At 40.5% G+C, this 12,993-nt stretch overlaps 1 protein-coding gene across 2 annotated transcripts in view; it reads left to right on the top strand.

Annotated features, from left to right (window-relative positions):
• Positions 1-12,609, top strand: part of olfm2a (olfactomedin 2a) — a 42,947-nt gene extending 30,338 nt beyond the window's left edge. For both annotated transcript variants that reach the window (XM_026325321.1, XM_026325320.1), the window contains exons 2-6: positions 2,424-2,573; positions 6,657-6,812; positions 8,761-8,980; positions 9,963-10,069; positions 11,798-12,609. In XM_026325321.1, the coding sequence (XP_026181106.1) occupies positions 2,424-2,573; positions 6,657-6,812; positions 8,761-8,980; positions 9,963-10,069; positions 11,798-12,472 (1,308 nt within the window). In that variant the 3' untranslated portion in view covers positions 12,473-12,609. The remainder of the gene's footprint in view (positions 1-2,423; positions 2,574-6,656; positions 6,813-8,760; positions 8,981-9,962; positions 10,070-11,797) is intronic.
• Positions 12,610-12,993: the final 384 nt, after the last annotated feature.

Raw genomic sequence — 12,993 nt, 5'->3', positions numbered from 1 at the left:
TAAATGTACTGTACCGACTGTAGCTAAAACAATTAATACAACAGTCCTGCAATAAATCTTCTCTTCATGGTCATAATATTTACTACAGTGTTAGTGAAAGCAAACATGATGCACCTGACCACAATCTGGAGTGATACAGCAAAGTGTTTGAATACTTTTGGAAACAGGAAACTTCACATTTGATTTTTCAAAAAGTTGCAAAAAAATTTGGTATTTTATAATAACTTGAAATTATGGTCATTTAGGGTCGAATGAATAATGCTGATGCCACTGTATGTGCTGTTTCTGCATGTATATCTCCAAATATGCACAGATATACACAAACATGCCACCAGAAAGACACAAACAAAAACACACGCACGCTCACACACGCACATGTACACACACACACACACACACACACACACACACACACACACACACACACACACACACACACACACACAATAAAGCAGAAGTCCTGACAGTGAGTGAGAAGCGGCCAGGGAAGCAGACAGAGGAGAAGAATTCCTCCCCCCAGGCAATAGCAGAATGAAATAGATAGTCAGATGCAGTTACAAGAAATTGGAGGAGATTCTGCTGTGGAGACTGCCTTTTTTTGTCTCATCTTTACTCCAACTCTGGCCCCTGTAAACCTCTGTGGTGTCTCCCACTAATAGCCTTCTGATACTGGATTAACTTAAAAGATAACTAATGGTAGGAAATGTCACAGAAAAAAAAAGCACAAATCCTAACAGTAACTGGCAGCACAGTTACTCACAAATATGCATCAATATGAAAAATAATGGAATGATAATTTGTGCCAATGAAGTCCACTGTGACTCATTCACACACACTGTGGACATTCAGTTGTACTTTGTGACTAGAAGGAAGCAGAATATGACTCTTAGCTCTATTAAATTTAAATTAGATATAGATCTATTTAATATACTGAAATATAATGATAAATGATATGTGAAATAATATTATGGGGAAAAAAAACATATGATGTCATTCTGATGTCATGTACATTTGCTATAATTTATTTGGAGTCAGATTTAAAATTCATTCATTGTGAGAGTGTGAAGGAGGGAAAGGCAGTAAGTGCAGCAGAGCAAAAAGGAGAGAGGGGGTGGAGTGCCATGGGATTGGTGAGAGTGACAAGATGTGACAGTGAGCACATTGGCTCGCAGGGTGGTTGCTACTTTACACTCCAATCACACACTCCCCCTGTCCCCCAAGACATTTTAATCTGATCCCCCGACCCAGGCAGACGAGAGCACAGCACTCCAACGACCACAGGAAAGCAAAGAGCAGCAGAGCCAAGTCGCAAGATTTTATTTCCACCCTTTTTCTTCTACTTATATGGAGAGTTTTTAATTTCATCATTAAAATGGCTGTTTCTTCTCTCATTACATTGAACTTTACACGCTGAGTGTGCGAAGATGCAGTGTGAATGAACAAATTGTCCTGGCTGAGCTTTTGCGTAAGTTGCGCGATTGTGTGCACGCTTTCCAGTGCACAACACTACTTTTGATTGGATTAGAAAGAGATGTCCATCCTTTCAGCCTCACCCCTCCTCCACCAGTAACAGGCTGCATTATCGATCTCAAACAGCTCCATTTCCTCCCTGTGTCCAAACTTATTAGATGCTCTGCCTTCACATAGCCTTGGCCTCTTCCTTCTTCCTCTTTTGTTTGAAATCCCCACATTCCCTCTATTTATCTTTGTCTTTCTTCATCCACCATCAAGCTCTTACTCTATCTCTGTCAGGCTGTTGTGTTTTTTTTTTTTTTACCCCTTTGTGTATTTTCCAACAATGTTTGTGTCTTATCTTAATCTGCGACCATTTCTTCCTATTTTCTCCCTCTCATCTATCTATCTGATTCTTCTATCCTCTATCTCTGATGTCTGGTATCTTTACTGCTGCGAGCACCACCTCTGTTAATCTCCATCTTCGCTTTCTCCTCCTCTGTTCCTCCACAGTTAGCACTAAAATTAGACTGCAAGTGATTTTGAGTGGTTGGAGGGATCAATTGCCATTAATTGCATTTGTGGAAGAGTAACCTTTGACAGGATAGCAAAAAGAAAGAGAGAAAGAGAATGCCATAGATAAATTATGACTCTGCATCTAACTTGAAGTGACAGAATGGGCACAACTAATCACGATATGGAATGCATTAAAGAGTCTTTTTGCTCCAAACACTTTCCACAACACTTTCAAGTATTAGATAAATTTATTGGTTTAGAAATGTTTTATAAGGGTGGAACACTTTTCAGATTACTGTTGATACAGGCTGGCAGAATAAACTATCTTGTCTGCTCTCATGCATTTTGAAAAGCCTGGTTGGTAGCAACACAGATAAACAACAGCAGACAGAAGCAACAGTTTTTTTTTTTTTCCCCACTTGGTCTAAGATATGTATGTCTCTATGTTTCTACAGGCTCTGTACCCAAGCCCAGAAGAGGGTTGGCAGATCTACAGCTCAGCACAGGACGCAGATGGGAAGTGTATCTGTACTGTGGTCGCACCGGCCCAGAACATGTGTAACCGCGACCCACGCAGCAGGCAGCTCCGCCAGCTCATGGAGAAGGTGACAGCTGTCAATAACACAGCCACTCTGAGACACGACTGTTACCCACGCAGACACACAAACACCGCGCTGCGCTCGTGTCTAGCGCCGTCTGTCACATAAAGATTACTGAAGCGAACAGTATCATTTCTTTACCCCTACAACTTATCAGTCATGCAAATACAATGGCATGACTCTTACTATTGTTGGTAAATTATTCTTTTTTTAAGCAAAAGATGTGCTTAAAGTGAATGAGGCACAAATTACTTTAACAACAACAATTTGCTTAAACGTAGAGTTACACTACATAGTTGTGCTCATTGTGCTGTTCTCTTAAAAGTAAACACTGCTGTCCTTTGTCTTATATGACAAGCGAATATATTCAATGTCATAAAAAACCATGTACAAACATGAAACCCTCAGGCATTCTACACCCTTTTAGCAAGACAATAAATCTAGGCATTATTTACAGTGTTATTGACTTACACTGCAGTGTATGCAAATGTAATTTCCTGCTAGTATTTAGCCCATAAACACATACACACACATACACGGAGCGAGCAGGTAGGAGAGAACCTCTGCTCTCAGGTGATCCACTCCAGACCTGCAACCGCATCGACTGGTGTTTGGACGGTGCAACTGTCCAAACACCACAACAACAGCACTAGTTCTTTTCCTCCTGTCCTTGCCAAATAAAATAATAAAAAACAGAGACCAATATTTTATAGTGTTCACTTGCTTCATGGGTCGTGGTTCACTGGACCACCAAGCTGCTGTTCTCAGCTCTTCAGCTTATTCCCGGCAGAGTTGCTTTCTGTGAACACTCCAGTGAATGGGTCAGGGAGAAGGCCGCTCCAAAGAGCAAGTGAAAGATTGGGAGCAGAGAAGAAGAGATGTGGTTTCTGTGAGGTGAATTGGTGGTAAAATTAAGATGCTAAATAGGTTCTGAAGCCCCGATAGATCAATAGGACACCTGAATTCACATGTTCATTCATTTGCATTGAAGTTTGCCTTTTCCCCCAACAGTCTCTGTGTACTGCTGTTGCAGACAAAATCCATACTTATGCACACAGAAAATGAATAAAGCGATTCAGAAAAACTGGGTGTTAACACAGCAGTTGAATTTCTACAAATCTGTAGCTTACTATTCAGTATAGTATGTACTCGTAAGATGTATTTGTCCAATTGCATGATAACTGTGTGTCTGCATTATCAGTTAAATACCATATGTCTAATAACATAACATAAAATAAAAACGCAAAATAAAAACCTACAGGAATTCACTAGAAATTAGTGAGTAGTGTGTATGTAGTTTAAGTGCGTTAATATATTTTTTAATTCTCACTTTCCACCATCAGAAAGACTTAATGAGCTCATCTTATACTTATTGTAACTGTAATGAACAGTGTCTTTTTGTGGAGAGAAAAATACCTTTTTGCTAGCATGAGGGTTAAATCTATCTTAAAAATGTGCTTATTTCTCAATAAAACTCAGTAGGACCTTTATAGCAGTGATACTAATATATAGACACCATTTAGAGAAGCCATGCCATGAATGCCACCATCGTGAAGCTTTTAATGTTACCTATTTTTTAAGTTTATGTCTGAGATATGTAGATATCAAGTCTTAAGGCACAGTTGGTGTTGGTGCACTGTGTTGCATGTTACCCCTCACAAAACAATGCACAAAATAAGGTTTCAGAAAGGGCCACAGAGTGAAATCATGAACTCTCTGACACTGTTTCAACAAAAACTGAATATAATAAGCACTGAAAATATATTTTTTTTGTTTAGCTGGATTGTATTATACACAGAGCGCTGTTATTTTGTCTGCCTTCTGTACATGCACATTTATTGCAGACCACTTATCAGAGCCAAGCGTTTCTGTCTAATACTATCCACAGTAGAGACTAATGAGGACAACTGGGGTCAGCTGTAAGAGTGGGTCTGTGTGTATATGCATAGTACACAGTACACAGTAGCCCCATGCGCCTTCTTAGGCATCCCAGTTTGAATCCAGAGCATACAGGGGGAAAGTTTGAGCAGACCAGATCCACAAATTCTGTCCTTGACACAAAAAGAAAAGAATACACCAACAATGTCAAGACTTTCCTCTGTTCGAGGAATGTAAATTACCCTTGTACAAAAGTCTCTATTCATCTTTCTGCAAAGCCAGACTAAATGCCATCAGAAGCAGAGCTTACCCTGACGGATGGTGGCGTGAGAACACTCATGGCACAGACTTTTGAACACCTTATCCCGCCTTTGATCTTTCTGTCTGAGTGACTGAGTTAAATGAGAGAAACTGAGAAAGGCACGAACGCATAGAAACACACTTTAAGACTTCGTAGAGAGTGTGACATTACATTGGAAATGAGGCAGACACACCTGCAGCTCACTGCATTCTCAAGCGTGAGAGTGGTGTGCATTGTAGTTGGCCAGAAGAAAGCGATATACCTGGTGTGTGTATGTTGTTTTTTTTGTTTGGTTGCTTTGTTTTTTTTTTTGTTTTTTTTGTGCATGTGGTGCATGACTCAGAGGATGGAGCAGTCCCAACCCACACCACAACCCCTAAGGATTGTGACACTGCATTTGTTTAGACTTCAGACTATTCCATCTGAGGTGCTGTCATATAAATTTTGATTGGTGAAAAAAGGTATTTTCTGACCAAATCTTCCCTGGCCGGTTCATGAGGCATGTGGGAGATGAATTGGGTGTAGAAAACAGTAGACTGGACATGAAGTAATTGAGTGGGCTGTCAAAGAGTAGGCAAGCAAAGCATTTGGTGCAAAACAGCCTTTATGCCAAACTGTGACCTTTGAGAGTTGGGACTGTTTTGTTAGGAGTGATTTGAATAAATATCGCTGATGGTGTGGGTGGCTGTCTGTTTGTGTGGGTAGTTGGACATATGTATACTTGAGCCTCCTATATGGAACCACAGCTCTGTAACATTTGTCAATGTTCAGATCATTTCTGGCCGGTCCAGTGCAACATGCTGGAGTTGAGGGGGTGTGTGAAACAGTAGGCCGATTATGCAGTAACAGAGTGGGCTGTCAAAGAGTGAGCAAGCTGAGTACTTAGTAAAAATTAAACATGGTGCAAAAATGAAAAGTGAGATTCAATAAACACCTACTTGACATGCTTTCTCCTCTACAAGATTTATTCTGTCTTCATCGCAAATTCTATCTATTTATTGCCTTGTGCATGCTGTCATAATGATACTGTAGGCCTACTGCCTTTATTTTGATAGCTGTGGGAGAGTGCATATTTTTATTCTAACTAGTGGAACCTGTTGGCTTTTATTTCCCAATGCATGAATATATTGTGTATTTTAACTCATTAGCCTGACAGATTTTGGACAACTATTCTGCACCTTACATCTGGGCTATTTGTGCTGCTTGTGATCATTGTTGTCTTTTGATTCAGTTTTTGTATATGCTGTGTATTTTTTCTAATGTATTTTAAATGACTCATTCTAAGCATTTTTATGATTAACTCTAGTACTTTTTTTTAGTGCTATGCCTTTTTAAGGGTAATTGCTCATGTACTATATAGCCCATACTGTGGTTTTATAGGTTTTACTCTTGCACTCATCCATCTGTTTCTTCATACTGGGTGTGTAGCTCATGCTTTTACTTCACAGTTAAGTGCAATGATTTGTGTCTGCAGTTTGCTGAAGGGCAAACCTCTGGACTAGCCAAGACATCCACGCATGTGGGGATTTCAGAGTGAATTCGTGGAACTTGTGTGAAAAACCCCTTGCAAACACTGGAATCTGGGCAGCTCCCATCATACACAGAACTTATTTTCAAAAGATCACAGCACGAATCAGTCAGTGATAGAGAATGATAGACTGAAAAGCATCAAGTTATTTTTGGTTAATTCTTGGAGTCATTGGAGCGTCATTCTATGCTGACAGAGATTTGAAGAGTTGTCCATAGCACACAGCTGGCTGGCTAGAGCTGGAGTCAACAATTATTTTCATGATCAATTAATAATTAATCGGTTTGGCACACTAGAGCTGTGTGTCTGATGAGAAATGACAAAAAAAATACTATTAACTAAAGATATTCCTGCATATCAATGTGCCATTTGTGTTTGACAGGTTCAGAACATTAGCCAATCAATGGAGGTGCTGGACCTGCGGACGTACAGAGATCTACAGTATGTGAGGAATACGGAGAGTCTAATGAAAGTGGTGGATGGAAAGCTGAAGGTGGCTTCTGAAAATCCTCGTAGTCTCAATCTAAAGGGCTTTCAGGTAACTGGCTGTCTGTCAACTCTGTCATGTATGTGTTATTGTCGCGTGAGTGCAGAAGCAATTAGATGAAGCGCTTCTCTCCATATGCAGGCAAACTTTGCCAGATGCACTACGATTTCTTTTGCTCTTCACAGATAATAAAATTTTGTATGGCTCTCAATAGACTGCTGCATAAACATAGGTACACAAATTCAATTCCAAAACCATCTCTGAATCACTGAGTCATGTGCAGAGGACATTTGTGCAAATTCACATGCTCCTGAATTATTAAACCCCTGGACCTAGAAAAAGATTGTGTTTTTTTTATGTATTCTCTCTTTCGCTTCACTCAGTCCTATCTTTCTACTCTATATACTTAACATTCTGGTGTCTGCTTATAGATAACAGCCACATATATTCACATTTATCTCTACCTTATCTCTCTACAAGCTAAGACTCAGCTGCCATTATCAGTGGGCCTTTTTGTCTTCCTGTCAGAGGGATATCTTGCCCAGGCTTTCTGCACATTTTTCACACTTTTACAGATATTAGATAGACCATAAAATAGTTTGATTAAGAGATGCCTTGATGAATGTTAAATGTGCTTTACTTCTGGGAACCTGCCCAACCACAGAAACAAACATGAATGGCTGTCTTTTGCTTTCAGTGTGTTTTATGAAGGTGTTCATTAAATTAGCCAATTCAACTGTATAGCCTGAGATGACTAAATAATGCAGAAAGGTAAGCGTTTTAGGCCAGGACTATCTGAATGCAAATCTGCAATCCAATGGAAAAAAATGTCTTTATTAAAAAAAAAAAAAAAAAAAAAAAAAAAGTTTGACCAGAGCAGGTTGGCTGATGAATGCGCGCAGCTCAAAGTTGCCGATGGCAGAGCGTGGGAGATTAACGAGAGTGAATTTTCGCAGCTTGAAAAGGGGAAAATGAGATTTATGATGTGGCGCCACAGGGCTGAGAGCTGCTCCATCACCAGATTTACGATAAACCTTAACAAGGAGGAAACAGCCCCTCCTGTGGCGGCCACACTTTATTGATACACCTATTTCTCTGGAGCCCTCTACCTTCCATTGAAGCAGCCAGGCTCTCCTGCTGCTTCTTCCACTTCAACCTAAGAACATATTGTTCTTTTCTCTTCTAAACACATGATGAGTCACAGACTAAATTTACACCCAGCAGTACCTGCCCCCTTACTGTAGGTGAACATTTAATCATCCAAAGTAGCTTAGAACGTAAACAGATGTGTATTTAGCTGATTTGAAAATAATGTGTAAATGCTGTGACTTATAGTCAACAAGGGATTGTAAATGAAAATCAATCTGCAATTGTAGATCATTGAAAGAAGCTTACTCAAGTCTAACAAGCAGGTGGAAGCTCGATCAGTAAAGTAACAAGCAAATGAGAATATAAGATACGATAAGATAAGAAAACCTTTATTTGTCCCACAATGGGGAAATTGCCTTGTTGCAACAGCAAAGTACAAGTACAAAGTAGCAAAGATGCAAGATAAATAAGAAATTAAAAATATTTTAAAAAAATACTAAGTGGAATAAAACTAAAACTAATATGTATAATTGTAAAAGAAAACTATTAGAGGGGAAATGAGCTGTAAGTAGCAGTAAGATATAGCCAAGGGAAGCAAAATCTATTTTCAGTGTATTTACCAAAATATCAGGAATACATGTAATCACAGTACACTAGATCTTGGTGCCCTTCTACTATGATTCTTATAATAAATCCAAGCACTAGAGGGTCAAACAGCAACCAGCTACAATATGAGCTTCTGATTCTAAGGTAAGTAATGAACCAGGAACAGCTGTTGAAGATTGGAAAGCTAGCTCCTCTGCACACAATCTCCCTGTAAAGAGCATGGTTGATCTCCTCCCCTGTCATCTTTAATCTTCTACACCACCTTTGCTTTTCCACATCTCTTTCTCTGGGATGACTGTCCTAGGAATTGAAAGACAAGGTGACCCAACTGCTCCCTCTGCTGCCAGTGCTGGAACAGTACAAGGCTGATGCCAAGATGATCCTGCGTCTTCGGGAGGAGGTGAGGAATCTGTCCTTGGTTCTGATGACCATCCAAGAAGAGATGGGGGCCTATGACTATGAAGAGCTCCGTCAGAGAGTCCTGCTACTGGAGACCAGGCTCCACTCCTGCATGCAGAAACTAGGTATAACAAACATGCAAATGGACGTGGGAGGTCGGGTATGTGGGCTTTCGATGCCTAATTAGAAATTCATTATCACATATCACTATAGCACTAGTTTGGCTTGACAACAGCAGTCTAGAAGTGAATTAATGATTAAATTAGGATCATCAATGGTCAAAGCTCTGTTGTACACTGCCAACATTTCCACTTTGCTTAATGCTCAAATTATTTGCATAAATTTAAAAAAGTGCCCCAGAAATCCTGAATGAATAATTAATTGTGCTCTCATGTAATGTGTTAGCCTAAAATGATGATCTTACAAAATCCCGCTTATATAAACTGATGACTTCACAGAAAAAAAATGTAGCTAGAATGTGGCTCTTATGTCATAATTGCTTTGTTATGGTCTTCCATTGTGTTTACCTTTTTGCATAGATTATAATTAGAAATTTGAAGTTAGTTATTTGAAGATATTTTATTAATAATACTTCACAAAATGGGCTAAATGTGTAGACAAGCATACAGAACGATGGCAACAGAAATCATAGAACAAATAAAATTTTCTGAGATTTTGCATCTGTTTTCAAAATGCAATACATTGTATTCAATGTATTCAATTGAATATAGTAATTCCTAATGATAAGAGTAATCAACTTATGTTACTTAAATTGTTAAAGATGGTTAAGTAGATATCATACCTTTTAACAGATATTTCAAAGAATTCATATTTAGTGCTGTAAAACCCCAGACCTATTCAAAACCGTCCTTCAATAAATTCACATATGTCAGTTCAAATGCAATATTTCCCAAGGCTCATGAAACACGATGTTTCAGATGAGCTCCCGAGCACAAAAGAGTTCCTACTAGGAAAGTAGTGGCACCTTGTAGTGCACCTTGTGTACAAGGTGCCACAGTGTACAGTACACATTACTGTGGTCTTTGGTATGGAGGTGCACATAAATCTGTATGACACCTTAACCTCTTTTTCTTGTTTGACCTCCAGGTTGTGGGAAGCTCACTGGCGTCAGTAATCCCATCACAGTACGTGCATCGGGGTCACGGTTCGGCTCCTGGATGACAGATACCATGATCCCCAGCTCAGACAACAGAGTGAGTGTCTCTGTTACTATCCTCATATCCTCGTACTATCACCCTTTTATCCCTGCTACCTACTGTATTTCATTGTTCAACAAACATAAAGGATAAAGTAGAAGTCATCGTCAAAAAACAGGCCGAATTCTGTCAGCTACTCAATGAAAAAACATCCCTCACAGCACTGCTGTCATGATACTTCAGTGGCTGATTGACTGTTTTGCCTGAGTAGGACTTCTTGTAAGTACTGGAGGAGACACACAGAGAGAAATGGGGATGCAAAGCTGAGTCACTGATGGATAGCATCCCGTTCCTCCACCCTGTCTTACTCTGTCACTGCTACTGCAGCTGATTAATCACTTCATCACCAGCGGAAAAATGAATGAGTTGTTTAGGCTAAGGTTTTCTAAATCACCTAGGTGATTGCCAGGAGTGTGCTTGCTGAGCTGCTATGGACCCAGATGATACAGAAGTGTCTTCCACTGATTAGAGATGGCATGTGGTTTCAAATGGGCCGGCACATGGCAACAAATGGGCACCAGCGAGACACCAGTGAGGAAAATCAGGAAGAGGAATTGTGGGGTCTGTTAAATAGAGGAAATGGTGGTAATGGATAAGTGGAAGAGTTCATTATTAGCCATCTCATTGGAAAGAATGGGAACTGATGAAGTTCAAAATGGGAGAAGGACAGTGGCCTTTTTCATGTCCACCCTGAATCATAACAGGCTAAATAAATATTACTGACAGAAAAGGTCATTTTCTCAGATTGAATGCCCTGATCTTTGTCTTCAATCACTTGAGATCACATTAGACTCATTAGATTGATCACTGATTGCATTAATAGCCAGATACATCACCAATATCACATCAACACTCACACCAATCATGATAATCATATTTTGGAAACATCACTGCCAAACAAATGGGAGAAGCACAACTTGGTGCAAGAGCCTGGCCCAATTCCTGCCTGCCCTACCTCCTCATTTAGTAGACAAATGAGAAACAGTGCTTATGCCCAATAACTCAGCTAAACCTCATCATGCCCTGCAGTAACACTCTGATACCCACTGCTTCCCCCAGTTTGAACTGCTGTTGAGGAAAAGTACTTACTCTACCCAGGAAAATGGTTAAAGGACAGAAAAAAATTATGGGCAGAACATCAGGGGAATGAGAGCAACTGTACAGTACATCATATCAAAGCTGCTCTTAATATGTTAAGGACAAAATACATATCTAAGCCAACTGTAGATAAATTAAATCAATTATAAGATGACCTGTGCCTCAGCAGAAGTACTGAGAGAATGTGATGGGAGACACAGCCAGAGAGGGGCCGTGTCGGTGGAGAGACTGGCTGACAGTGCTTGAGGGAAAAGAAAGAGCTGCTAAATGAATTGATTTTCTGTAAATGTGGACTGGAAAGGGCAGAGAGCACAAGTAGTGGTCGACTGCAAAGTACAAGCAACATCTTCACTCCTACACGCAGAGGAGATCAATAGTTCAGCACACACATTCAAGTATGCACAACTGTATGAAGGCTCATGCTCAAACAAGTAGAGCGTCAGCACATACACACCCCACACTTCGCTCGGGGCACTGCCACCAGCTATAATGAATCTTTGCTCACACTGTTCTTTCAGAAAGGGGTGTCAAGTATAGCAGAACAATAGTCTCCTGTGGCCTTTATACTGTCGCATTCTTTAGTCTGTCCCCTCTTCCTAGTGGGATTTATTTCTCTTCTTTCCACAGGTGTGGTCCATGGATGGTTATTTCAAGGGACGCCGTGTTCTGGAATACCGCACAATGAATGATTTCACGAAGGGCCAGAATTTTGTGCAGCACTTGCTGCCTCACCCCTGGGCAGGGACTGGCCACGTGGTTTACAACGGCTCACTGTACTATAACAAGTACCAGAGCAACATCATCATCAAGTACCACTTCCGTTCTCGAAGTGTGCTGGTGCAGCGCAGCCTGAGTGGGGCTGGCTATAACAATACCTTTCCCTACTCCTGGGGCGGCTCCTCTGACATCGACCTGATGGCGGATGAAAATGGCCTATGGGCCGTTTACACCACCATCCCCAACGCTGGGAACATTGTCATCAGCCGCCTGGAGCCACAGACTCTCGAGGTGTTGCAGACCTGGGACACAGGTTTTCCCAAGCGCAGTGCTGGAGAGTCTTTCATGATTTGTGGTACACTTTATGTCACCAACTCCCACCTGGCTGGTGCCAAGATCTACTTTGCCTACTACACCAACACATCAAGCTATGAGTACACAGACATCCCATTCCACAATCAATACTCCCACATCTCCATGATGGACTACAACCCCAGGGAGAGGGTCCTGTACACCTGGAACAATGGACATCAGGTGCTCTACAATGTCACGCTGTTCCAGGTTATCAAGACTTCTGGGGACTGAGAGCCCTCAGACTGACCCACTTAAATAATGCTGTGATCATTGTTCAAAGGAACTGGGTGGGGGCGCAGACATGGTGTGGGAGGTTTGGATTGGGGGTTCTGGTTTTTGGGTATAGGCTTGGATTTTTTTTTTTTTAAAAGATTTCAATCTTCATAGAGTGCTATTATTCACATTCTCAAAAACCACTCTGACAGCGAGGTCAGTAAAGATACAAAGACTGAGCGCTTCTCTTGTTTTTTTTTTTCTGTCATGAGTAAGCATGGTTTCTTTTTATTTGTGATGAGAAATAAATATCAATCTTTACCATTTATGACTTTGTATTTCATTGGCACTTTCGTTTCAAATAGGCCTTCGCTGTAGTTTGGAGAGGGTACCAAAAAAATAGGAAAGTCATTTTGATGTAGAAGTTGACATCAGATTCAGATGTGTGTATACCCAAAATGGGTGCTTCTTAAAAGGCACAAATAGATGTATTTCTTTTTTTTCTTCCCTCCTTTCTTTCATTAGTCTAGCTGACATAC

This window comes from Mastacembelus armatus, chromosome 8 (genome assembly GCF_900324485.2).
Source record: "Mastacembelus armatus chromosome 8, fMasArm1.2, whole genome shotgun sequence".
NCBI lineage: Eukaryota > Metazoa > Chordata > Actinopteri > Synbranchiformes > Mastacembelidae > Mastacembelus > Mastacembelus armatus.
Note: the sequence above shows the minus strand (reverse complement) of the source record. Positions and strands in the feature narration are given on the sequence as shown.